General features: G+C 51.9%; 3 protein-coding genes across 3 annotated transcripts; 1 reads left to right on the top strand and 2 right to left on the bottom strand.

The window, feature by feature from the left end:
- Positions 1–16445: 16445 nt before the first annotated feature.
- On the top strand, positions 16446–16688 carry IUM83_14488 (uncharacterized protein; the record flags this gene model as incomplete). The annotated part of the gene is made up of 1 exon (XM_067939237.1): positions 16446–16688. The coding sequence occupies one exon, from the start codon at positions 16446–16448 to the stop codon at positions 16686–16688; it is 243 nt and encodes an 80-aa protein (XP_067793606.1).
- Positions 16689–19414: 2726 nt separating this feature from the next.
- On the bottom strand, positions 19415–20440 carry IUM83_14487 (Integrase catalytic core protein; the record flags this gene model as incomplete). The annotated part of the gene is made up of 1 exon (XM_067939236.1): positions 19415–20440. One exon carries the CDS (start codon positions 20438–20440, stop codon positions 19415–19417), a length of 1026 nt encoding a protein of 341 aa, XP_067793601.1.
- A 588-nt stretch (positions 20441–21028) lies between these two features.
- Positions 21029–22864, bottom strand: IUM83_14486 (Copia type Polyprotein; the record flags this gene model as incomplete). Its single annotated transcript, XM_067939235.1, has 3 exons — positions 21029–21988; positions 22067–22247; positions 22344–22864. 3 exons carry the CDS (start codon positions 22862–22864, stop codon positions 21029–21031), a joined length of 1662 nt encoding a protein of 553 aa, XP_067793602.1.
- Positions 22865–26133: the final 3269 nt, after the last annotated feature.

The raw sequence follows: 26133 nt of genomic DNA, 5'->3' as shown, positions 1-26133 counted from the left end.
CCATCTCTGGAATACAGGGCAGTTAAACGTTCTCTCCTGGGCCACCGCTGGCCGTGCGAATCAGAGGAGTATACATCGTAGTTCAATCCGAGCAGTACATTAAGTTGCCAGACAAACTGAAGAGGTGTGACTCACGGCTGGTGATTTGTGTTTCCAAGTGTCATCATCATGCATAACGCGTACAACATGAGGCCGCGTTCTTTGACTTTGATCGTGTTCACACGATTTGCAACACCACAGTTTGCTAGGGTCGTCGCCACCACTGATGTTCCGTTTTTCTTCTTGCAATGGTGATGTTGGAGGTTTGGTACGGGAAATAGTTATTGTCTGTCGTTCTCCACCTGCTCGTTTGTTGAGCCTCCACAGTCACTGCTCGCGTGTTGCAAGCACTATTTAGCTGTTGCATATCGACAGAGAATCAGCACTGCATATCTGTTGACCTGAAAACCTGTTATTGAAAAACATACCATGAGCACAATGTAGAAGGCATACAGTATATCTCATGTATATTGTCACCATATTCGGATGAAGTATATGATATACTTCATCCAAACATGGCAACTGAAATATTTAAGCTGTGGTCAGTGAGGACGATTGTGGCTGTGCCTAGAACATGTACGAGAATAGATATCAGGGCGTCACAGCTCGCAAAAAGAATAGACGCACACGCCAATACATGTTCCATGATATACTTCATCCGAACATGGCAACTAAAACATTTAAGCAGTGGTCAGTGAGGACAAGGGCGGCTGTGACTAGCACATGTACGAGAATAAATGTCAGGGCGTGCACATCTATATGTTGTACGCGTTATGCATGATGATGACACTTGGAAACACAAATCACCAGCCGTGAGTCACACCTCTTCAGTTTGTCTGGCAACTTGATGTACTGCTCAGATTGAACTACGATGTATGCTCCACTGACTCGCACGGCCAGCGGTGGCCCAGGAGAGAAAGTTGAGCGCGCGTATGTACTTATGCACGCAAGGAGGACGCCCTCGCGATGTATAGCATCCACTTGCAGTACCAGTGTGCTCACAACGTGACGCATCAATCCGAGTGTGTAACTTGGGGAAAGCGAGTCGTTTCTCGTTCGGCTTTCTCGACTTTATCTCCCTTTACTCCTACCCTTGCTCAGTGGCCCTGGGCTAACCTGTTAAGTTTCGTCCTACCAACACGTATTTGCGTGTGCGTCTATTTTTTTGCGAACTCTCAGTTTGCGAACGCTTCGAACCCGAAGCGTCCGATTCGTCCCCTTCACGCCGGCGAGTGTTCTTAGCGTGGGGGTCGAGCGACTCGCTCGACACCGAGTCTTTGCGCTTAGAGGACGAGTCCTTCTCGTCCTCCATGCCTTCATCGACGTCGCCGAGGTCGATGACGTCGCCATACTTCGCCTTCTCGCGCTCGAAGTAGTCATCGATAGAGAGATGACTCTCCACCGCCTTCGGGTTCTTCTCCTCTTCGGGCGCGCTCATCGTTGAATGAGCGCGGGTTTCTTCTCCAAACGCGGAGAATTGACGAATGGTCAATTCCGAAGATTGACGTGCGGAGACCCCGCGCGTCTAACCTTAAGGGGGGGATGGTGTAACGGGGTTACACGCACAAGTGCTACAAGCCACTTGTGATTTTAACAGATAAAATATCTGTTAAAAGTTTCAGATACTTCCTCACCTTGGTGTAAGTCACACCAATGGATAAATTGAAGTGGGCCACCACAATGAGTGGTCCACACCTACCCAATGATCCTATTGGTAGAAAGCAGCATCTTTCTACCAATTAGAGACGTGCATATTGGCGGGGCGCTGACAGCCAGCCGCTGCCGAACCCTTTCATAGATGATAAACAGTTTTAGCAGATTTAGGAGGAAGATCAATTTACAAACAATACAGTTCTCATTTTACCTAATCTAAGTCACTTGGAGTCTTTATCTGATTTAAATTATATTTGTGTATTCAAATATAATTAATTCAAGTAATTGCTAAGAACTTGCGCTTCCTCATACACGTAGCGCAACGTGTAAGCTGTAGTAGTGAGCCAAGTAGGCCCACTACACTCCTTCTCGAATCAGACAACGAATTTGGCTTCATTATGGCCAAAAAACCATCCTTGGATGAGACATACGCAGCCTCGAAGAAACTCGAAGGGACTCCTGTATGGCCGTTGTCCCAACAATACCGGACCCGTGTCTTTCGATCAGAGCTGCCGGATGTACCACCGTCGCGTCAAAATGCTATGGACGCAATAATAGAGGTGGCCGGCTCCATCCTGGTGCATCGCAAGCAATTCCCGCTGTCAGCGGAGCAAATAGCGGTGATCCAAGCATAGACACAGGAGATACTTCGAGCTGGCATTATACGACCTGCCTCTTCACCCTACTGCTCGCCAACCTTTGCGCGTGCGCAAGAAGAACGGAGAATGTCGCATCATCCATGATTTTAGAGGCCTGAATACAAAGGTGCGAGTTACTGCGAATCCGATTCCTAGAAAAGATGATATTCTATGTGATATGGCTCGCGGTCGACTGTTTCCTCAATGGTCCTACTCTGGGGATTCTTCCAGATGAAGCTGCGCGAAGATTCGATCCATTTCGTAACGTTCGCCATCCCAGACGGTCTCTTGGAATATCTTGTCATGCCGATGAGGGTGGCGAGTAGTCCGTCCGGTTTCAATCGGCTCGTACAGTCTACCTTCTCTGACTATGGTGTCGTGTAGGAACACGGGCTAATTTATATAAGGCACACTTTCCCCACCAACAACACCCACCGAGTCACTGAAGACTCGATGGGCTTGTTAGGGTTAGAACCTGAAGGACCAGGAACTTTGCCTTGCACCGGGTTGATGTTTCCCCTGTGTACCGAGCTTCCGCTAGTCGACCGACGGAAGGCTCAGCGGCGTCCCTAGCCACGAGCAAAGGCTAGCACGCTCTCTCACACACAAAATATACCTCGCGGACCCTCAGAAGGAAGGGTCCCGGCCTTTAACGGCATGATATGAGGGTGCCAGAGCTATACTCCGGCGGGAAGAATAAATGGAGTGCGGTCTCGCTCCTCCACTACCTGGCGACAACTCGTCGCTACCAATAAACCGGCCACTAACTCTTGGCCCTGCCAGGGATGAACACACGCTGCACTAGTAGATGTGCCCACCGACAGTCATAATCCTACCTACCAAGTTTACCTTGAGCTGCAGGTCGTTCACTGCAGGCATCGGTGCCGCCCTTGCGTGGTTGGGAGGAAAACCGGTTCTGTTATTGTTTCCCGAAGGCTTATCTTGTCTTCTCTTAAGTTTCCTATCGATCAATACAAATATCAAGTATAAACGCGTCCGTTTTGGACCGCCAGTTGTAACCTGCGACTCTTCGGCCCTTTCTCTGCAACGTGACGGTGCTACCGACGACTCAAACGGCCGCTGAGACGCCACTGACGGCTGGGGACTGGCGCCGACGACTCATAAGTTCGTATCTTGTCAGTAGGTTCGCACCGTACTTAGCAAGCTGCAACCGCCCCCGCTTGACTTACGAGTCATCGTCACCGACCAATTTAGGCCAACCAGCGATCGGGGAGTTTGGTCCAATGACTGGCGATGGGTTGCCAGTTGGCGCCGGCACTTCGATTCGTCTTCACACCCTGTCTCGGCTTTGGGTTTTGGCTTCGGCTTCATTTCCCGACACCACAATGGTGACTTCTGCAAGACCTATTTCGACGATTTGTTTGTGACATGTTTGGAACATGCGTGTACTTGTTGCACTTCTGCAGCGGATTTGCCGATCACGTTGCTCTACTAATAGAACTTATTTATGGCAAGATGCCACGCGATGCCTTACAATTCAATATGCAGCAGCTACCGGCTTTTACAGCACTCTAAAACAAACTTGCGGTACCCACGGCCCCGCCTTCGCCAAACCTTTCCACGTCAGTTGATGCATCTGACTTTCAACTCGCAGATGATGGGACAGATCGGATCATTGTCTATGGTGTACGGAAGTTGTCTCCGCCGAACAGGTTTATACCACGCGAGAAAAAGAACTACTTGCAACATTACATGCTACGAGTCTATTTGATCGACAAACCGTTCTTTATCAACATCGACCACCAAACTATTGAGAATATTCTGCAACAACAAACCTGCTCACAACAACTCGCGCACTGGCTCAATGAATGAGCCCTGTTTCAGCTTCTCTTTCGCTGGATAACAGGCGCGACCAATGTGGTGGCCGACGGTATGTCGAGGCGACCCGATTGAGTCGATGGAACCAGCCGAGCGATCAGCCTCTGCGCGCTGATTCATTCCATTGTGTCACCAACTGACGCAGAACCTGGTAGTGTGCTGGTACACCAAGCCACAACCCTCGATATCCGTACTGTATGTCGTCCGAATTACCAGAATGACCCCGTCTTTGGTAACCTCCATCAGCTTGAGTTCCGGATGGGCGATGGCGGAACATCAGTACTGATTTCAAAGGATCACTTCCTACAACTACAGACGGTCACGACATCGTCATGGTGATCATGGATCGCCTTACAAAGAGAGCTCACTTCTTGCCGACGACGGATGATGCATCCGCCGAAGACACCGCTCGAGTATTTTGCAATTTTTACCAGCGTTTACATGGTTCGCCCTGTCCATCACGTCCGATCGCGACTCGACGTTTACATCGAAGCTATGGACACATATCATGCACCTACAGGATACTCGAATTAACCTCAGCACCGCATTCAAGCCTTCGACCGATGGTGTAGTGGGTCTAACTTGACTAACTACTTTTCCTTACACTTTGCGCTACGTGTATGAGGAAGCGTAAGTACTTAGTAATTACTTGAGTTAATTATATTTGAATACACAAATATAATTTAAATCAGATAAAGACTCCAAGTGACTTAGATTAGGTAAAATGAGAACTGTATTGTTTGTAAATTGATCTTCCTCCTAAATCTGCTAAAACTGTTTATCATCTATGAAAGGGTTCGGCAGCGGCTGGCTGTCAGAGCCCCGCCAATATGCACGTCTCTATTTGGTAGAAAGATGCTGCTTTCTACCAATAGGATCTTTGGGTAGGTGTGAACCACTCATTGTGGTGGCCCACTTCAATTTATCCATTGGTGTGACTTACACCAAGGTGAGGAAGAATCTAAAACTTTTAACAGATATCTTATCTGTTAAAATCACAAGTGGCTTGTAGCCGCTTGTGCGTGTAACCCCGTCTTCGACTTCGACGACGACAATGAAGACATGGAGGACGAGAAGGACTCGTCCTCTAAGCGCAAAGACTCAGTGTCGAGCGAATCGCTCGACCCCCACGCTAAGAACATTCGCCGCGTGGAGGGGACGAATCAGACGCTTCGAGTTCGAAGCGTTCGAGAACTGAGAGCGATACCCCACTCGCTTCCGCTGGGGCTCTCAGTACTCCGCGCGCTGCAGGCGCAGCGCGCGATCCGTGGATGCCGTCCGCGTCCGAGATCTCGGACCGGTATGGGAACTCGGTACCTCCGAATGAGGTGCCGCTATACGTATACAGTGCCGTCAAGGATGACGCCGTGGCTGCCGAGCTGCACTTTGATGCGGAGACGCATCAAAGGCGCGAGTATTACATCGGACTCTTCCATGAGCTCCGATGGTTCCAAAGCAAGAAGACATCTTCTCGCAGCGAAGTGCCCGAGTGGCAGGCACTTTGTCAAAATTGGAATGCTATTGTTGAGAACTTCAACAAGAAGCCAAATGCTTACCGTGATCGGATTAAGCAAGCGCGTGATCGCTTCGAGACGTACTCGAAGCGTGAAAAGTTGGAGCAACTCCACGTTGCTGCGGAGGTGACTAACGTGCCGTGTGCCCGAGGGCTTTCAGTGCGCGAAGTGTTTCCCAGGCGCGGTCCGCTTGAGCGACCGCGACCTGAACGGGTACACGTCATTCCGTGTGCCCGAGAGTCTCAAAGAGCCCCGTGCTAAATTCTTAGCACGTGAGGGTTCGGGCGCTAGCGATGACCGCAGCGCTCGCACTACTTCCGCTGCACCAGCACGTACTGCTCTTCAAATTACGGCTTGTCTGTGATGGATGAAGTCAATCGCATCCCATGTGAACGAGTTCAGCTCGCTCTCCGCTAGAGGCCCGGCCTCTGCGTGGTTCTTCATGGTGTCTGCGCCCTGCGCAGACCCGTTGTCTTTGTCCATGTTGTTGGAGGAGTCTGCTCCCTGCGCAGACTCGTGTGGTTTGTTCGTTGTTGCAGCTGACACTGTGCAAGTGTCAGCGGTTTTCTGCGGCTGCTGTTTTGCAGTCGTAGATCCTCCCCCACTTAAAGTGGGAGCCATCGCTCCGAGTAAACTCGGTAGACGTGGATGCCGCATGGCATTCACATAAAACGGTGTATGCCCGGTCGAGGCATGCACTGCGTTGTTGATGGCAAACTCTGCCATCGATAAGCACTCGCTCCAGTATTGGAACGAGTGGGCGTAGCTCTTCAACATATCGACGAGCACGCGATTCACGCGCTCGGTTTGACCGTCCGTCTGCGGATGATCCGCAGTCGACATGGAAAGCTGGCTCCCAAGAAGTCTAAACACTTCTTGCCACAGGTGCGCTGTGAAGCACGGTCCACTGTCCGACACGATGTCGGTCGGCATGCCATGGTGTTTGAACACCATGTCAACGAACAGACGGGCCGTCTGCTTTGCGGTCACCTCTGCCGGCACCGCGGCAAGATGTACCATCTTGCTGAAGCGGTCGACGAAGACCACAACTCCGGTATTCCCTCCGCTATCCGGGGGAAGACCAAAGATGAAGTCCAAAGACATGGACTTCCAACACTCCGACGGAGTCGGTAGTGATTGCAAAGGAGCCTGCGCGAATGGCGCAGGCTTTACGCGTTGGCATACCTCGCAAGCACGAATGTACTTGCGCACCGACTTATACTGGTGGTGCCAGTAGAAGTCGCGCGTGAGGAGGACGTATGTCTTCTCACGTCCGAGATGTCCCGCAGTCGGGGCATCATGATGTTCGTACATGATCCTGAGTCGCAGGTCATGGTCATTCGGCACGACAACGCGATCCGCGTTGTCGTCGACTGCATTGTAAAGCAGTAGTCCGTCGTGCACTCGAAAGCGGTGTGCACGCGCACGAAGGTGCTTGGGCAGCTTCTGACGGGACTTGTCAGAAGGCGCTGTGCCATAGGCCAGCAAGAGTTTCGTGTCCGCGTCGTGCGCGTACGCGGTTTTCACGTCGTCCAACAAAGACGATGTGGGCGTTCTCGATCGCATGGCGTCAATGACATTGACGTCAGCAGCTTCTGCGTAGTCCGGCCGACGTGATAACGCGTCGGCCACTACATTCAATCTTCCGGGTTTGTATTCGACCCGGATAGTTGCGCTCAGCTGGCTTCAGCTGACGCGATTGGTAGTAGACGACACGATCACAGCCCTCGTGATGGTGCTGCATTAACCCGCATCCGATCGCGAAATCGGATGCGTCACACACTACGTGAAATGGGGGATCTTGGTCAGCCACTGCCAAGATCGGCGCCTCAGTTGACTGCGTCGAATGCCTTTTGGTAATCGGTTGTCCAATTCCACACAGCTTCTTTCTTAAGAAGTTGTGACAGCGGACGGATCTTGCCCGTGTAAGCCTCCACGTACTTGCACAAGTACGTGGCGAAGCCAAGCAACTGCCTCAGTTCATTGACACTTGAAGGCGTTGGCCATTCATTGATCACTCTGACCTTTTCTGGGTCAGGGCGAACACCATTTTTCCTTACGAGACACCCGAGGACGGATATCTCGCTTGCCCCGAAGATACACTTCTTCAGGTTCGCGTAGAGCTTATGCTTTCGCATAAGCTCAAGTAGCTTCCGGAGATGCACCCTGTGCATCCCTACGTCGGTCTTCCCGTCCACAGCTCGGCTGTGGATAAATACATCATTGAGTAGCTCTGTGCGGAGCGAAGCACGCACTGAGCGCAACAAGTGCGTCACGCACCTGTTGAAGGTCCCAGGGGCGTTCTTGAGGCCCTGTGACATTACTAACCACTCCCAGAGCAGGTCGCTTGGTGTGCTCATTGCCGTGAGAGGGATATCGTTCTCACGCATTAGGATCTGATAGAAACCATCTCGCAAGTCGAGAGCGCTGTAAACGGTGCTCCCGGTCATCGAATCGATGATAACATCTTTTCGCGGTATCGGCGTCTGTGCCGGTACCGTCGCATCGTTCCGCTTGTTATACGCATGAACGGTACGACATACGCCCTGTGGCTTTTTGACACAGAACGTCGGAGCACTGTGCGGCGACTTTGATTCCTGCACTTGTCCTGCTTTGCGACGACTTTCCAAGAAGTCGTCGATTGCTTTTACTTGCTCTCACGGCAGTGGCCACTGCCGCGTGACACAGTACTTCGTGCCCGGCGCGAGATCAGTCTCGTGCTGTATGCCCTTGTCCTGCGGAAGCTCCGCAGGAATCTCTTCCGGGAGTACGTCTTTGTACTCCCTCAACAATTCGTAACAGGGACTCGACTTCAGCGAGTCCCAACCTTGTTCCTCGAAGCGCTCTCGCTTCGTCTTCGCACTGAGAGTGTCTTCACTCTCAGTGGTACATTCCATGAAGAGCTGCCTCAGCTCTTCGCTCTCGCTCTCCGTTCTTTCGCTGTTCGAAAAAACGCAGACTTGCTCGATGCGTCCATCGTGCAAGTCGCGCGTGAAGCGCTCCCAGCTCATGGCTGGAAGCGAAGTCAACTCCGACGCCGTCGTCGGAGGATTAGCGAGTTCCATCTCACGATACTGGAATCCAGTATCGGTGCGCGTCAAGACGCTTAGCGTCTCGACGTCCGGCGTCACCACCTCAGTCTGTCCAGCAGACGGTTCTTGTGGTGTCTCGGTCCCGGACCGAGACGTGCACAGCGTTCTTCGCATGCGCCGTCTAGTTGTTGTGCGGAACCCGGCTCCGCCCAATTGTTCTTCTGGTCCAGGCCCGGCCGTGGACAGTTGTTCGCCGGCGGACCCTGTCCGCGGGCGCGCGGTATCAAGCCCGGCTTGACCGCATTTTCCTTCGTGCAGACCGGCTGCACGGTAGTGTGTCCTTTCGCCGGCAGACCCTGTCTGCGGGCGCGCGATATGAAGCCCGGCTTGATCGCATGGCGCTTCGTCGTGCAGCCCGGCTGCACGACAGCATGCAAATTGCGTCAGTGCGGTACGTTTGCAACCGTCCGCACTGTTTGCAGCGTCAACTCCCGGAGTTGACACGCCTTCGTCACCTCGACGCCATTCATTGGCGGAGCCCCTCATGACCGAGGGTGCGTCGGCTCCCGGAACCGTCGCGACGTCGTCGACCTGACCGCTTCGGGTCAGGGACTGTCCCTTACACACTTGAACGTGGGTGTTGGTTCCCGGAACCAGCACATCTTGTTCTTCTGACGTCGGCAGCATTGCCGACGGTGGTCTCACTTGTGCGCGCCCTCGCGCACTTCCTGGGCACTCCGGGACAGCAGCATGAAGCGCTGTCTCGACTGGTGAGCCGCGCACACCTGCTGGTGCGTGCGCTGCGGTAATAGGGCCATCGCTCTCTGTTCCGCTGTCGCGACCGAAGCGCACGAGCGTGCGCTTCTTCCACTATATTACCGGATCATGCCGTGGCTTGCACGGCATGCCCATTACCACGCCGAACTTATCGTCCAGGTCCAGGACGATAAAGTGTTCGATAAACACACGTTGTTTGTACGAGAAGCGCACGTTCACGACGCGCTTCTCGGTCTTCACGATGACACCTGTTGCCAGTCGCACTTCCAGAAGACATCGAGGTACATTTACCTCCTCGAAGTCAAGTCTCGACAGGCTTCGTAGTCGAACAAAGTTGTTCGACGCGCCTGAATCTACCAAAGCTCGAAGAGAGTCACTCGCTCTCTTCGAGTAAACCTTCAAGATGACTAGGTTCGGCCTGTCATCTTGTTTCTTGCAGCGAGAGCTGGTCTCACTGGGGGCTGCAGTCCTCAGTATCGCGTGCTCGATGTCGGCACGCGTGACTGCATTACCAGTAGGGCGCCCCGCGCCTACTGGATGTTCGCGTTTTTTGCTGGTCCGCGGCGATGCCTAGCATCGCCACGACGGCCTCCTCCAGGGGGCATGGGAGCGGTGCACTCCCATGCAACGTGACCGATCCTTCCGCAACGGAAGCATCGCACGTTACCTCCCTGCTGCTGGTAGCCAGCAGTTGTTGCGTTCGATAGGTCCATTGGTTCTGGACCTCCCGTCCTCGCTACCGGGAGCGGTTGCGGCCTCGGCACATTTGCATGGAGTTTAGCCTGCCGCAGGCTAAACTCTTCTTGCATGGCGAGGGTGGTTGCAGTTTCAAGAGTACTCGGGTACTCTCGGAAGAGATAGGTCTTCACGGGCCCATCTCTAAGTCCCTTCATGAACGTGACGACCTTAGTCGCCTCGTCAATTGGATTAGTCACGATATTTGAGACCAAGTATCGTGCGCGCTGCGCAAGGGTGATTGCAGCTTCGAGAGTACTCGGGTACTCTCGGAAGAGATAGGTCTTCACGGGCCCATCTCTAAGTCCCTTCATGAACGTGACGACCTTAGTCGCCTCGTCAATTGGATTAGTCACGATATTTGAGACCAAGTATCGTGCGCGCTGCGCAAGGGTGATTGCAGCTTCGAGAGTACTCGGGTACTCTCGGAAGAGATAGGTCTTCACGGGCCCATCTCTAAGTCCCTTCATGAACGTGACGACATTAGTCGCCTCGTCAATTGGATTAGTCACGATATTTGAGACCAAGTATCGTGCGCGCTGCGCGTAGGCATGAACGTCATGCTTACCCTGCTGAAGGCCGAGGAACTCCGCCCTCGACCGGAACTCGTTTTGCGGGGGCTCAAACGTTTGTTTGAGCTCCTATTTGAACACTTCGTACGTGCTGAAGCACGTAGGATCGGAGAGTCGGCGCCCGTACGCCCAACCCCTTGCGCGTCCGCCAAGGCAGGACATGGCGAACGCGACCTTCGACAGCGGGTCGACGATGAGTCGAGCCGCTATGGCTGTGTCGAGCTCGACAAGCCATCGGAGGAGAGGCTCGCCCTCTCTTCCCACGTAATTGCTTACGCTCAACTTTAATGGTTGAGCACGCGGTGTCGTCCCTGACGCCGCCGTCACTGAGGAAGCAGCGTCACGCTGCTCCTTCATGATGAACCCCAGAGCGACACTATGTTGCTCCGTCGGCGATAGCGTACGCAGCATCGTGGCTATCGCCGCTTCTCCAATGACTGTTGACAGTCGTTGGAGGGCTTCCCACTCTGGGTCAGACAGGTGGGGGCAGTCTGCGCGTCCAACATGCGTTGCAGGCGTGTTGGAGCTCTCCATGGGCGTGTTGGAGCTCTCCATGGGCACCTCCGTGCTCATGTGGTTTTCGACTCCGCGTTCGTACTCTTCGTACGAACGTCAAGCAGTCGATCGTTGGACGGACTACAAAGTGCTACCCGGTGTAGTGGGTCTAACTTGACTCACTACTTTTCCTTACACTTTGCGCTACGTGTCAGAGGAAGCGTAAGTACTTAGTAATTACTTGAGTTAATTATACTTGAGTACACAAGTATAATATAAATCAAATAAAGACTCCAAGTGACTTAGATTAGGTAAAATGAGAACTGTATTGTTTGTAAATTGATCTTCCTCCTAAATCTGCTAAAACTGTTTATCATCTATGAAAGGGGTTGACAGCGGCTGGCTGTCAGAGCCCCGCTAATATGCACGTCTCTAATTGGTAGAAAGATGCTGCTTTGTACCAATAGGATCTTTGGGTAGGTGTGGAGCACTCATTGTGGTGGCCCACTTCAATTTATCCATTGGTGTGACTTACACCAAGGTGAGGAAATATCTGAAACTTTTAACAGACATTTTATCGGTTAAAATCACAAGTGGCTTGTAGCCACTTGTGCGTGTAACTCCGTTACAATACATAGCTCCATTGGTTTGTCGCTGCTCATGGCGGACCTGGGATATCAACCTCGATCTGTCGCTGATTGTGTCGTTCCAGCGTCAATACCTACGCGTGCTTCCCGTTTCGTCACTCACCAGCAAGCCATACTTGCTGAAGCTCATGACGCCATGGCAGCGGCCCAGTTGAGTTGGCATGCTTCATATCACGTTGGTGACTCTGTGCTTTTGTATACTAAGCACCTCGATCTCGCACGCTTAGGTAAGACGGAAAGCGCAAACTTACGGCTCGCTACACCGGACCCTACCATATTACCGCCACTGTGGGCACCGATACCTACAAGATCGGGCTGGCTCCAGGCCTCCGGCTGCACCCGGACCTCCATGTCTCTCGCCTACGGAGATACATTCGAGATGCGTATCACTCGCGTACCTCCCTGCCTCGTCGCGGATGGCTCTGAAGGTAATTTAGTTGCAGCAACCCTCGGCCACCGTACGCGTCAAGGAACTCGCCCATTTCTCGTTCGCATGATGGACACAGCTTTGGCACCATCGTGGGAACCGCTGACCAACTTAGGTCTAGTGACCAGTCTTATTCGTCAATACTTGCATAGTCTTCGTCCAACTCGCGCTATCGCGCGTCGAAGGGGAAGTGTCACGAGTATAATTCGTGCCCGCGCTATCGGAGGCAAGAATGCACTCAGCACAGTCCCAGCCAGATACGAAACCTACGCGACGCATCACACTCACTTCGCCGCGAAACTCATCGCACAAGAATAACAGCATCTTTATCTGCAACTAGCCGTGGTCAGCTCTAACTCCGCGCTGCGGGCGCCTTTATGGTGATCAGGCTTCATTTTTCCTGCTAGTTCACAAGCCCCTAGTCAAGACGCAAGCCTCTCTCCACAGAGTGCAAGACACAGGGTTGCTGCTGTGTGTGCGCGTACATAAAATGCTACAGTTCCGAATGCTGAGGAGGCGTGAGCGCTCAGGACCAACGTAGGAGAGCGATAACGTGGCCGCGTAGCCCCAGCAAGCCCGCGCGATGAAAGTGGAGGCGGGCCCAGCGCCAAGCATTCCAGCGAGCAGAGCACTGCTGTCGCCAAGACATGATAGTTTTACCCCGAGGGAAGTGAGGCGTGTAGCGCCCAGCCAGGTTGGTGACCTCGGACAGTTAGAGCATTAATGTTTGAATTTACATATATTGTGCGTTTCTGTCTTGTTGCCGATGCTTGGCGAGGGCTGCGTTGGCACTTGGGAAGCGAAATCGGGCTTTGCAAAGTTGCGTGTAGCCAGCCATAAACGTACCCAAACCCTTTGGTTATCAGCCAATTGAAGGAGGACGCGTCTGACCACGAGTGCATCTGCCTCATTCTGAAACCAGCAGCCCAGGTAGCAAGCAGCGAGGGGACACCGGTGGACGCTTATGTCGGGAGTCTCAGCTGGAAACTCGCCTGAGACTATGTCTCAGAGTGGCCGATGGGTACATGGTGAATGCGCGCCGCTGGAGGGTCGCGTCATCAATGATGACGGACTCATATATCAGCCGGGATGGGAGCAGCAGTACCCAGATTACGACACACTTTCGCTCAATGAGTCACCGGGGATCAGCTACTCATCACTGAAGCTTCGTTGAAGATCTGCTGAACCCATGCCTGACCACGCTGGATTTTGCTGAACTCGGTCCATTATTGGCTAAAACTCAGGTTGAAGCGCCGAATGCCTTAGGCACACTGGCAGCTCTCAGGATGGTCTTAGCACCCTTTGTGGGTGCTCTCCGAACGGCGCTGTGCGCCCCCACTTGATAGGTGTTTGTTTGCATGTGTAATAATTGAATCAGAATCGAATTTGCCCCGAAGGACGCGAGTGGGAGTGTTTCCTTGTGTAAAAGGGTGCCGAGGACCGGTTCCATCAAAACTCAACCCCATATAGTCTTTTTGGGTGTGCCGCGGTGTGAGAAGGAGCTTAATTAGCTATTTTATATTATTACGTGATCTGGACGACATTACCGACACGTATTTCGTATTTTCGGGGAGTAAGTGACTCTCCGGAGGTTTCGGCGGAGCGACTACGCGGGGGCTGAGATAGGCTCAAGTCGTCAGTGTGGTTGCTGAATTTCGCTCATTTTAGAGCGTGGCGCACGGGCGTCCCTGAGTGCAGAGCGAGAACACAGACTTCGGACAGGCTCAAACCGAGCCAATTTTCTCGGGGCCACTCTAGGTCTGAGGGGCGAGTGAAGACCTGTGGAGGCGGCTCTCAGCTGGAGCCGCCGCAGGAAGTGAAGAAGCTACGGAGGCCAGGTCCAAGGTCTCAGAAGAGGTGGGCAAGTCACGAGTGGAGTGTCGTGTTTTGTATTGGAGAAAAACCCGGAGCAGATTGGGTTGGACACGTGCGAGCTGAGACCTATTGAGTGGGGAGCAGGTTTCGTTTGGAGAGTGCTGGAGACATCTGAAGTGAGAACAAGGTTGCTGTGGCTGGCTGACGTATGGGACCAAAGCGTAGCCCTAGGAAGAATCGTCAAGGGGATCGCAAGGGAGGTGCACATGCCGCGCCTGACCAAGGACCGGAGCTGGGAAGTTTCATCCAAGCCGTCGTTGGGCTCAGCTGGGGTATTTCAGCTGAGACCCCAAGCCTTTGAGCCTTCTGAGCTCTAGTCCGACGTTCAGCGGTCTACGTTTATTCAAGGTTCGATCTGGAAAGCCGGGAATTAGCCCGCACCTCGCCACATGTTAGCTAGGGATAGGCTCAGGGCACCTCCTTGTACATGTGGATCTTGGCATTATCCATCACCACGATGGACCTCGGCAAAGGCCATGGATTAAGAAAGGGAAGAATGTTCGTCTTAAAGACGTCGTGAAAGCTAGTGTGGGTGAAGATTTCCTCAACATCTCCCCAGGCAAAAAAACCCTTGGACATCCATCGCTGCTAGTATTGAGTTGCGCTTACCACGGCTGAATGGAAGCGTAACGTGAGCTGGTGTATTCCTGGCTGACCACCCATATCGACGGAGAACAGACCTTACCAAATGTTAGATACGCCTAAGCATTAACAATAAAAAAACAAAATTGACTTACGTCCCGTCCTTTGACGTCTCGTCGACGAAGACGAGCTGGTCAGAGCCGCTGTAGAATGGGGTGAGACGACTAGCGAACTCACGTCTTTCACGAGGAACTTGCGCGCTTCGTGAGCACTTCCCTGGTCAATTTGAGATCAAATCTTAGGGCCCTACAGATTGTAGAGTCGGATACGCTGATAGAGTCCTTGTAGAGCACCCGTAGCTCGTGGCGAAGTTCTTCAAAGTAGAAGCATGGATGAGTTTTCACATACTCCTGTACAAAAGCGAACACGCTGCGCGGCCACCTTGAAATCTGCGCACGCGTTTCAGCCCCTTCAACGTTACTTGTACTTCGAAAAAGCTTGTACCACCTATTGAGAGTGCGTTCTGAGAGGCCGAGAACGCTAGTTACTGTGGCAGTATCGATCGAGTACACATACATAAGCACAATACCTCGCCAACGAATATCTATAGAGTAGGTCAAACTATACTCTTTCTGCTGAATGAATCTCGGAATGCCGAGAGAATACCAGCCATTCGGTCCTTTGTGCCTTCGAACATATTTTTTCCAGTCCGATGAAAGTCTGTTATCAGAGTTGTGTTCAATGGATGCTCATTGGTCGAATTACATATTTGTGGCTAATACTGAGCACAAATTCTAGCTTTTGGTGCCTTAAACCTTCGGTGCACACCTAGCCGCACTGATGAAAAAGGCAGTTTTTCAAGTCCGATTCCTGAAAGGCACAATAATATTCACCTGACACCTAGCTTGTTGCTTTTGTCGCTCGCGGGTCGACCGCATTGAATCTATACAGTCTGTAACGGATTCCAATCGAGGTGATTTTCAGTGTCATGTAGAGACAAAGAAACATGATGGGCAACATCTGTGCGAAGAGGCCTCAAGAGAGACCGGGAACCGGAGCGAAGCGAAGGTCTAGAATGGTCGGCGCGTGGGCCGGAGTAGTTGCACTGCGAAGTTGTTATTGTCTATTTACGACGCCTTACCTGCCATACGCCAAGTGAAATTGGCGGTGCAAACCAGGAGATCACTTGTTGAAGGCTTGCCATTGTTCGTCAATCCTCCCTAAAAGCCTGACCTAAAAACATCAGGTCTGATCCCTATACCGACTACTCTTGCCGAGACTATTATATATGCGTATCCCATACTGGTAGCCTTCTGGCAGTGAGTCCACCAAATTGGATGCATCAGCGTCTACAAGAGAAGCGGATTACTGTACGGCGGAATCGTACTGTAATCCATGGGATGAAGCGCGTGTAGCTTCCCACGCCGTGTGTACACATACATGTACTGAGACCTTGCGTCACAAATCTCGCGCGGGGTGCAGTGCACTGGACGTTCCAAACACATCACGGCATCCCGTCGATTACCGTATCGATGGCGGGTCAGCCGTGAACACAGTCTCACTCACCAACTATACCGCCTCAGCCAAAGTGCAGCTCAGCAACAACTCTCACACTCAACAATGACTCAAGTGGCGCCCTCGACTGCCCCGAGCGACGTGCCAGTGGTAACCTACGCACCGAAAGACGACAAGCAGCAGCTGCTGGACCGAAGCTCCACCGACAAGACTCCTACCAGGCACACGGTGCTCCAGGGCATCGTCTCCGTGCTGCTGGTCTTCGCACTCGTCTACGGCGTCGTGGCTGCCACTGCGTTCTTCGGGGACTGGTTCACGCTGCTCCTGGTATTGACTCGGAGCATGTGATTGAACCCCACTGCACAATACTCGACATCTATGGAAGCTCATTGTGAGCAGAGCCGCACTGCTGGACGGGATGAACTTCATCGTTATAGCTAAGTGACTGTAATGTAGCTCAACTTAAAACGGATGCATTACTGTAAACTACCCCTTCTCCACTCCAAAAATGCAAGACCAAATCTGTGGTTGTATATTATAATTTTATACTAGTATAGCAGCAGCATCCACGGCCTAAGTTGCTAAGGGGACAATGCCTCCAAAACGCATATACACTATTACAGTTTTGAGGCACCGCCCCCCCCAAAAAAAAAAAAAAAAAAAAAAAAGGATGATGAGCAATATTGCACTTGCGAAGCCAGTAACCAGGTCAGAATAGAATATCTGTTGGGTCCTCCTCGTCGTCGCCGCCCGCAGCCAGGCAGGAAATGTGAGCTCTCTCGTGGTTATTTATTAGGCCTGCCTAAACGTAGGGGTCGTGTTTCATTGTATGCAGTTCGTCAAGCCGTCATCATGGGGCATGGGGAGGAGGAATTGCGAACTTCCCGTGAGCTGCAGTGCCAATTTCCTGGTACATGCACTAACGAACGAGCCTTCAAACGGAGTGGAGAACGGCATTGGTTGTGTCCGGAGCACCGCGAACACCAAAATGAAATGCAGCGTGCTCGATACAAACGAAATCTTGAGGCGAAGAAGCACAACGGACCGAGAAGTGCTTCAGCACAGTTTGCAAGCTTTCAAACTGGTAGCGTCAAATCTGGCTACTCGAGAATTGCCTATTCGACATGTGTGGAAAGCACCAAGCTCCATAAACAGCGTACGCCGGTATCTACTCCGGTTCGTGCACCCAAAAACGAAACAAATCGTCCGAATTCTGGTGATTTCGATCATAATCGAACGCCGCCGACTACGCAGAAGAAGAGCGATGATGGTAACCCACGGCGTGCACTTCCTCGTTCATCCATACCAGGTAACAGCAGGAGAAGGTTGCGGCGAAGCGGAAACCAAACACTCGGTCACCTGCACGACGGAGCCTGAATAAGGGCAAGATATCCCAAGAAACCCTCGATCCAGTCGCCCCCGTTTATCTGATGCCAACAACACAAGTACGAGGGATACCTCTGTCGATTGGTGTTCAAAATGAAATCACGCCAGAAATGGTGTGCGTGGAGGTTCTTGTGAAGGTGGGATTTCAACAACTGCACAGATTGTGGAAGACACAGACATGCGACGAACACACATGGTACTTCTGCCTGTCCAAGCTCATCAATCTGCCTACATACTACCTTCTATGGCAGAAAGCCAAACTCCCACAATTTATTTTCTCGTTTCCGCCTTTCCAATTGAGACTGCCTCACTACAATACGTGCGTGGCACGCCTGGGGATACTGTAGTTGGCCAAGCAACTGCTGTGCCAATCTACCCAACACCATTTCAAGAAACGGAAGTGTCAAAAGAATCCAATGAGCGTATTCAAGACTGACAGAGCGATTAGACCATTCGGAATAGCTAATTCTAAATGAGTGTGATGATTCTTCATTGAAAAACCAATGCAGCTTCTACTTCACTTTCAGGTCGAGGCTCCACAGTTTGCTCAAACCGTGGCCTGCTCGTGTCGGGTAGAGGGCCATATTTGGCATTAATGCGTATGGGCCTGCATACCATTCTAGTGATCCTACTGCAGCAAAGGCTGCACGAGAAAGATCACAGCAGGGTGAACATGAGCAAACTGCGGGTGATAATCTTGGTACGGCGATGGGGATGTATGATGGCGAGAAGTTTTCACACCTCCTCTCTGATCGTCGCCAAACAATCGAACGTGGCGGCGTTCACCTCCAAGAAGAAGGCAACCTTCGGCAACGTGAAGATGATTCGGGATATTTCTACAAGTTATTGTTGGGTACCTCTCTCCGGAAATTCGCGGGGCACGATTTTTTGTAGTAATGAACGCTACATTTGCCGAGGTGCGAGGGGTGCATTGTGGCATCGCGCGGCTTCTTTCATCTGTTGCACGACCGCGATAGATGCTTCCAGAGTATGAGCGACTACATATGACACGCGTTTGCTTTCTTGCTGGAAACCTACTATTTGCTCGCGAGAAGACATCAGTTTTTCAAGAGTGAGTGGTTGAGTAATGACAATAGACTTTCGATGCTTTATACGAGATAGTGCTACGTAAGCAAAAGTCACATTTGGAAAAGCATTCGAGTGAAAGACAACTCGTGGACATGTCAACCCTTGCACTTTATGGACGGTCATTGCGTAGGCTAACTTCAGCGGTATACCTTAACGGAGCGCAGATCGAACTCACTCACAAACAACTTGTTACTCTTAGGGGAACTTTCGGACTGAGAACACGCCGAGTGCGGACTCTCTGCTACGGCCTTTCTACCATTACTCTGCTAGCTACTTCCAGAAGATGGCTTCAACTTCACTCGTTGTGACAAAAGATGATGCGATTTCCAACACGCCCTCCTCCGAAGTGAAAATCGTCACTGAGGAAGATGCTGTTTAGATAAACCGATCATAGCACTCAATGTTTCGAGCCTATCGCTGGCCAGCGGCTTCGTCATGAGATCGGATGGATTCACGTCCGTCTTGTCCTTCCACAAGTCCACGGTCTTCGTCGCCACTTGGTCACGCATGTAGTGCCAACGTAGCTCGATGTGTAGCGTCCTGCGACTGTAGGTTGGGTTAGTAGTCATTACGTAGGCTGCTTGGTTATCGATGCCCGTTCAAAAACTGGACTCCAAATCTGGAAAAACTTGGATCAGCATGTTGCGTAGCCCTTGGCCCTCCATGCATGCTTCGCATACCGCAACATACTCCGCCTCAGCGGTCGATTGCGCCACGATGCTTTGGCGTCTTGACGCCCACGAAGCTGCACCACCAGCCATGCAGTGAGCAAAACCTGTGATGCTCTTGCGCGTGTCAGGGTCATTACCCCAATCGGAGTCGCAATACCCATCAATAATTAACTCGGGCTTTTGCTCTGCTGACTTGTTCCGGGTGTATACAATTCCTTGCGTCTTGGTCCCAACTAGGTACCTCAGCACTCTATTGGCGGCGCCAATGTGCTGCTGGGTAGGGTTTTGCACGTATCTGCTAAGCTGCCCAACGGAGAACGCGAGGTCTGGTCTTGTACAGGTAATCAAGAACATGAGGGATCCGACCAGCTCACGATACGGGAAGTTCTTGCCGTTCACGAGTTTCTCTGTGCGTCGATCCGTATCAGTGTCTTTCACCGTCAAACGCATGTTCGTCTCCATAGGGATCCTACTTGGGTGAGCGTCCACAAAATGGAACCGCTCGATTATCTCTTCCCAGTACTTCGTCTGGTGAATTTTAATGGAGTCTGCGTTCTGTTCTACCTGAACACCGAGGTATGTGTTGAGAAGACCTTGCTCCTTTAGTCCATAGTCCTGGTCTAACTGCTCAAACATTCTCTTCTTGAACTCGACGTTGTTCGTCGCGCACAGTATGTCATCAACGTACAGAAGTACGGTGGCGAATTCGCCGTCTTGATCGTAGAAGTAGAGGCACGGCTCAGTCTCACACTGCTTGAAGCTGTTGTCCACAAACCAGCGATTCACCTCGCTGTTCCATTCTCTACCGGACTGGCGCAGCCCGTACAAAGCCTTTTCGACAATATATATCATTCCGTCATCTTCACACGGGTAGCTTTGAACCTCTTCCAGGAACTGTTTTATACCTAACGTAGCGTTGAGGTATGCCGTGTTAATGTCTCCTTGGTAGATCATCAAGTTCAAAATGATGCACACAGCAAAAAACGTCCTGAATGTCGCCATTCGTGCCACCGTAGAAAATGTCTCTGTGAAGTCAATACCAAATCGCTGTTTGTCACCACGTGCAACTATGCGTGCTCGGTACCTCACAATGTAACCTAGATGATCTGTCTTCACATCGAAGACCCCCATGGTCTTGATGGTCTGCTGCCCGCTAGGCAATCCTGAACGTGGAATCAGCCTTAACACTCTTTTGGCTTTCAAGGCAGCCATCTCCGCGTCCATAGCTTCACGCCAAAACATAGCTTGCTTGGAGCGTATCGCTTGCCTATAGTTCTTAGGAATCTTGATGTCAGTAGCACGTAATCCACCATTGCCACGGCGATCTGCGTGTAGTGCTTTGAACGCTGAGCACACATCGTAGTCCTCGAATCGTTCAGATTTAAGGTTCTTTGGGACTTCACGAAGTCCTGGGCGACTTGTTGCCGCTGCATGCTTGGCCCTCAACTTTGTACGCTTCTTGCCACGGGAACGACGAATATCTTCGTCTCATGGATGCACCTTTCCGATTAGCATTTGCGTTGGAATTGCTAGAACACCATTTCAAGCTGGCGCTGGCGGTTCACTCCCGTCATCACTTACGCCGTTATCACCCTGTGCCTCGTGACCATCGCTTGGGTCGAACAAATAATCGTAGTCATCGTCGCCATCAAGCTCCCTCTCATTCTCTTCACGAACAGGAGTCAGATCAGACACATGGCTTGCCAGTTCATCAATTAACTCGCCAACATGATTATCATGTTCATCAAATTCACTTTCTGGATCATCACCAACTTCGCTCTCAGCTTGGACAACAATGCCAGCTACGTTGTCGACAACGTGAACAGCTTCTGCATCCTCGTCCTCCTGCGTTTCACTCGCATTTTCGTCCTCCTGTGTTGCACACGCGTCCTCATAGTCGGGTAGAGAGCTGTTCTGCAGAATATCATCCCATAGTTGCTGGTCATTTTCCACTAATTCACTGCTAGAGTTGCTCCTGTCTTCATTGGGAAGGGCGCGGTTGCGCACCATATCATTCCACAGTACTTGCTCAGCTTCGTTGAGGTCGTCTATGCTTGCAGCAGCGCTTTGCATTTCGACATTGCTATCGTCACGCACGGATTCGGCGTCACACCCTGCTCGTTGAGATGCTTCGCTGTCACTTTCTGCGTCATCGAAGTCTCCATCCCGAAGAAACTCGTCGAACGTCTGTAACCATCTGTTCACCTTTGTCTTGAATCCGCTGTCGTAGCGGTCTTTGTACTTAATCGCCTCGTTCACCTTCACATCAGCCACGAAGCCCTTTTGGTGCTCGGTAGGAAAATATACCTGGCAGCCAACAACGTCGTCTTGATAGCCAATGAGGAAACCCACCTTGCAGTTCACACACAGTTTCTTGCGTTTGGCCACGGGCGTGTGACAGTGTACCAATGACCCAAAGGTACGAATGTGATGAATGTCCGGCTTAGTACCGTACATCATCTCGTATGGGGTTCTTCCGGCGCCCTTGCAAAATACTCGGTTCTTAATGTAAACCGCAGTTTGCAATGCATGCATCCAAAACGATCTCGGTAGCCCCGAGTCATGTATCATTGTCTTTACCATTCCAATTAAAGTCTGGTGTATTCGCTCCACGAGGTTCAACTGAGACGACTTCGGACCAACCTTGGTGTGGACTATGCCCTTCGTAGCATACCAGTGCTCAATAGTCTTGTTGCAGAACTCTGCACCCTTGTCAGTTAGCACTTGCTTCACCGGTCCGATAGCTTCGTCTTGCTCATCACTAGACGCTTCCTCAGCACATCACCGACAGGTCACTACCGTATCAACTTTCCGTCCGTGCTGCCGTTCAGCCCACGCAATGTACTGCTTCATGTACCCGTTCACCTTATCTTCTGTCTTCGAATTCAACAGGTACGTGGTCACAAAACGCGAGAATCCGTCCATCACAACTAACACAGCACTATATTTCGTGTCATTGTGTAGTCCAGGAATCAATAAGTCGGCGAAGACCATGTCATTCACCTTCACTATGTTGCGATCGAGGCCCTTCTTGAATGTCTTGCGTCTCTGCTTACCAAAATGACAGTCAGTGCAATCCATCTTGCCACGCCTTTTCAACATGATGCCCTTGGCCATTCCGCGATCGACCATTAGGCGAATATACTCTGGGCAGATGTGCCCCAAGCGCGCGTGCCAGACGTCAATATCTTCGACGCCGTCTGTCACCGCAAAATTTGCCACTATTTGCTTCTTCACAGCAGTGGTCTTCTTGTCGACCTTAACGCCACCAATATTGTGCACGTTGAAAGCCCACAGTCGATGCTCATGCACCGCACGAAGCACCTCTGTGCCATCTTTCGTCATACCAAACATCATTGTTTCCTGCTCCCACGACATTTTGAAGCCTTGCTCCTGTAGTGGGTCTAACTTGACTCACTACTTTAGCTTACACGTTGCGCAACGTGTATGAGGAAGCGTAAGTACTTAGTAATTACTTAGGTTAATTATATTTGAATACACAAATATAAGTTAAATAAGAAGGGATTCCAAGTGACTTAGATTAGGTAAAATGAGAACTGTATTGTTTGTAAATTGATCTTCCTCTAAAAATCTGCTAAAAACTGTTTATCATCTATGAAAGGGTTGGCAGCGGCTGGCTGTCAGAGCCCCGCTAATATGCATGTCTCTGATTGGTAGAAAGATGCTGCTTTCTACCAATAGGATCTTTGAGTATGTGTGGACCACTAATTATGGTGGCCCACTTCAATGTATCCATTGGTGTGTCTTACACCAAGGTGAGGAAGTATCCAAAACTTTTAACAGATAACCTATCTATTAAATTCACAAGTGGCTTGCAGCCACTTGTAGGTGTAACCCCGTTACACCATCCCCCCCTTACGGTTAGACGCGCGGGGTCCCCGCACGTCAATCTTCGGAATTAACCATTCGTCAATTCTCCGCGTTTGGAGAAGAAATCCGCGCTCATTCAACGATGAGCACGCCTCAGAAGAAGTCCGCAAAGTCGATGGGGAGTCATCTCTCCATCGACGACTACTTCGAACGCCAGAAGGCGAAGTACGGCGACGTCGTCGACTTCGACGACGACGATGAAGATATGGAGGGCGAGGAAGACTCGCCGTCAAAGCGCATAGACTCAGTGTCGAGCTAATCGCTCGACCCTCACGCCAAGAACGTTCGTCCGCGTGAAGGGGATGAATCGGACGCTTCGAGTTCGAAGCGTTCGCGTACTGAGAGCGATACCCCACTCGCTTCAGCTGGGGCTCTCAGTACTCCGCGCGCTGCAGCTGCAGCGCGTGATGTCAAAGCTCAGGGCTCCCCGCGCGCGATCCATGGATGCCGTCCGCGTCCGAGATCGCGGACCGGTATGGGAACTCGGTACCTCCGAATGAGGTGCCGCTGTACGTATGCAGCGCCATCGAAGATGACGCTGTGGCTGCCGAGCTGCACTTTGATGCGGAAACGCATCAAAGGCGCGATTACTACATCGGACTCTTTCATGAACTCCGATGGTTTCAAAGCAAGTAGACATCTTCTCGCAGCAAAGTGCCCGAGTGGCAGGCACTTTGTCAAAGTTGAAATGCTTTGTTGAGAACTTCAACAAGAAGCCGAGTGCTTACCGTGATCGGATTAAGCAAGCGCGTGATCGCTTCGAGACGTACTCGAAGCGTGGAAAGTTGGAGCAACTCCACGTTGCTGCGGAGGAGGCTAACGTGCCGTGCGCTGTGCCCGAGGGCTTTCAGTGCGCGAAGTGTTTCCCAGGCGCGGTCCGCTTGAGCGACCGCGACCTGAACGGGTGCACGTCATTCCGTGTGCCCGAGAGTTTCAAAGAGCTCCGTGCTAAATTCTTAGCACGTGAGGGTTCGGGCGCTAGCGATGACCGCAGCGCTCGCACTACTTCCGCTGCACCAGCGCGTACTGCTCTTCAAATTACGGCTTGTCTGTGATGGATGAAGTCAATCGCATCCGAGCTGAAGTCATTCAGCTCGCTCTCCGCTAGAGGCCCGGCCTCTGCGTGGTTCTTTGCGGTGTCTGCGCCCTGCGCAGACCCGTGGTCGTTGGCCTTGTTGTTGGGGGAGTCTGCGCCCTGCGCAGACTCATGTGGTTTGTCCATTGTTGCAGCTGACACTGTGCAAGTGTCAGCGGTTTTCTGCGGCTGCTGTATTGCAGTCGTAGATCCTCCCCCACTTGAAGTGGGAGCCATCACTCCGAGTAAACTCGGTAGACGTGGATGCCGCATGGCATTCACGTAGAACGGTGTATGCCCGGTCGAGGCATGCACTGCGTTGTTGATGGCAAACTCTGCCATCGATAGGCACTCGCTCCAGTATTGGAACGAGTGAGCGTAGCTCTTCAACATATCGACGAGCACGCGATTCACGCGCTCGGTTTGACCGTCCGTCTGCGGATGATCCGCAGTCGACATGGAAAGCTGGCTCCCAAGAAGTCTAAACACTTCTTGCCACAGGTGCGCTGTGAAGCGCGGGTCTCTGTCCGACACGATGTCGGACGGCATGCCATGCTGTTTGAACACCATGTCGACGAGCAGACGGGCCGTCTGCTTCGCGGTTACCTCTGCTGGCACCGCAGCAAGATATACCATCTTGCTGAAACGGTCTACAAAGACCACAACACCGGTGTTCCCTCCGCTATCCGGGGGAAGACCAAAGATGAAGTCCAAAGACATGGACTTCCAACACTCCGACGGAGTCGGTAGTGATTGCAGTGGAGCCTGCGCGAATGGCGCAGGCTTTACGCGTTGGCATACCTCGCAAGCACGGATGTACTTGCGCACCCACTTATACTGGTGGTGCCAGTAGAAGTCGCGCGTGAGGAGGACGTATGTCTTCTCACGTCCGAGATGTCCCGCAGTCGGGGCATTATGGTATTCGAACATGAGCCTGAGTCGCAGGTCATGGTCATTCGGTACGACAACGCGGACCGCGTTGTCGTCGACTGCGTTGTAGAGTAGCAGTCCGTCGTGCACCCGATATCGGTGTGCACGCGCACGAAGGTGCTTGGGCAGCTTCTGACAGCCTTGTCAGAAGGTGCTGTGCCATAGGCCAGCAAGAGTTTCGCGTCCGCGTCGTGCGCGTACGCGGCCTTCACGTCGTCCAACAGAGACGATGTGGGTTTGCTCGATCACATGGCGTCAATGGCATTGACGTCAGCAGCTTCTGCATAATCCGGCCGACGTGATAACGCGTCGGCCTCCACATTCCATCTTCCGGGTTTGTATTCGACCCGGAAGTTATACTCCGCAAAGAATGAGAGCCATCTCGCCATTCTTTGTGATATGTGTGGTGACTTCACTGCAGTGCGCAGTGAAGCATGGTCGGTGTAGACCACAAACGGTCTACTTCCAAGCAAATACACTCGGAATTTTGCGAGTGCGTATTTCATGGCAAGGAGTTCCTTGTCATGCACCGAATAATTGCGCTCAGCCGGCTTCAGCTGACGCGATTGGTAATAGACGACACGATCACGGCCCTCGTGATGGTGCTGCATTAACGCGCATCCGATCGCGAAGTCGGATTCGTCACACACTACGTGAAATGGGCGATCTTGGTCAGCCACTGCCAAGATCGGCGCCTCAGTAGACTGCATCGAATTCCTTTTGGCAATCGGTTGTCCAATTCCACACAGCT

Source organism: Phytophthora cinnamomi (genome assembly GCF_018691715.1).
Source record: "Phytophthora cinnamomi strain GKB4 chromosome Unknown Contig28, whole genome shotgun sequence".
Taxonomy (NCBI): Eukaryota; Oomycota; class Peronosporomycetes; order Peronosporales; family Peronosporaceae; genus Phytophthora; species Phytophthora cinnamomi.
This window is presented reverse-complemented; position numbering and strand designations above follow the sequence as displayed.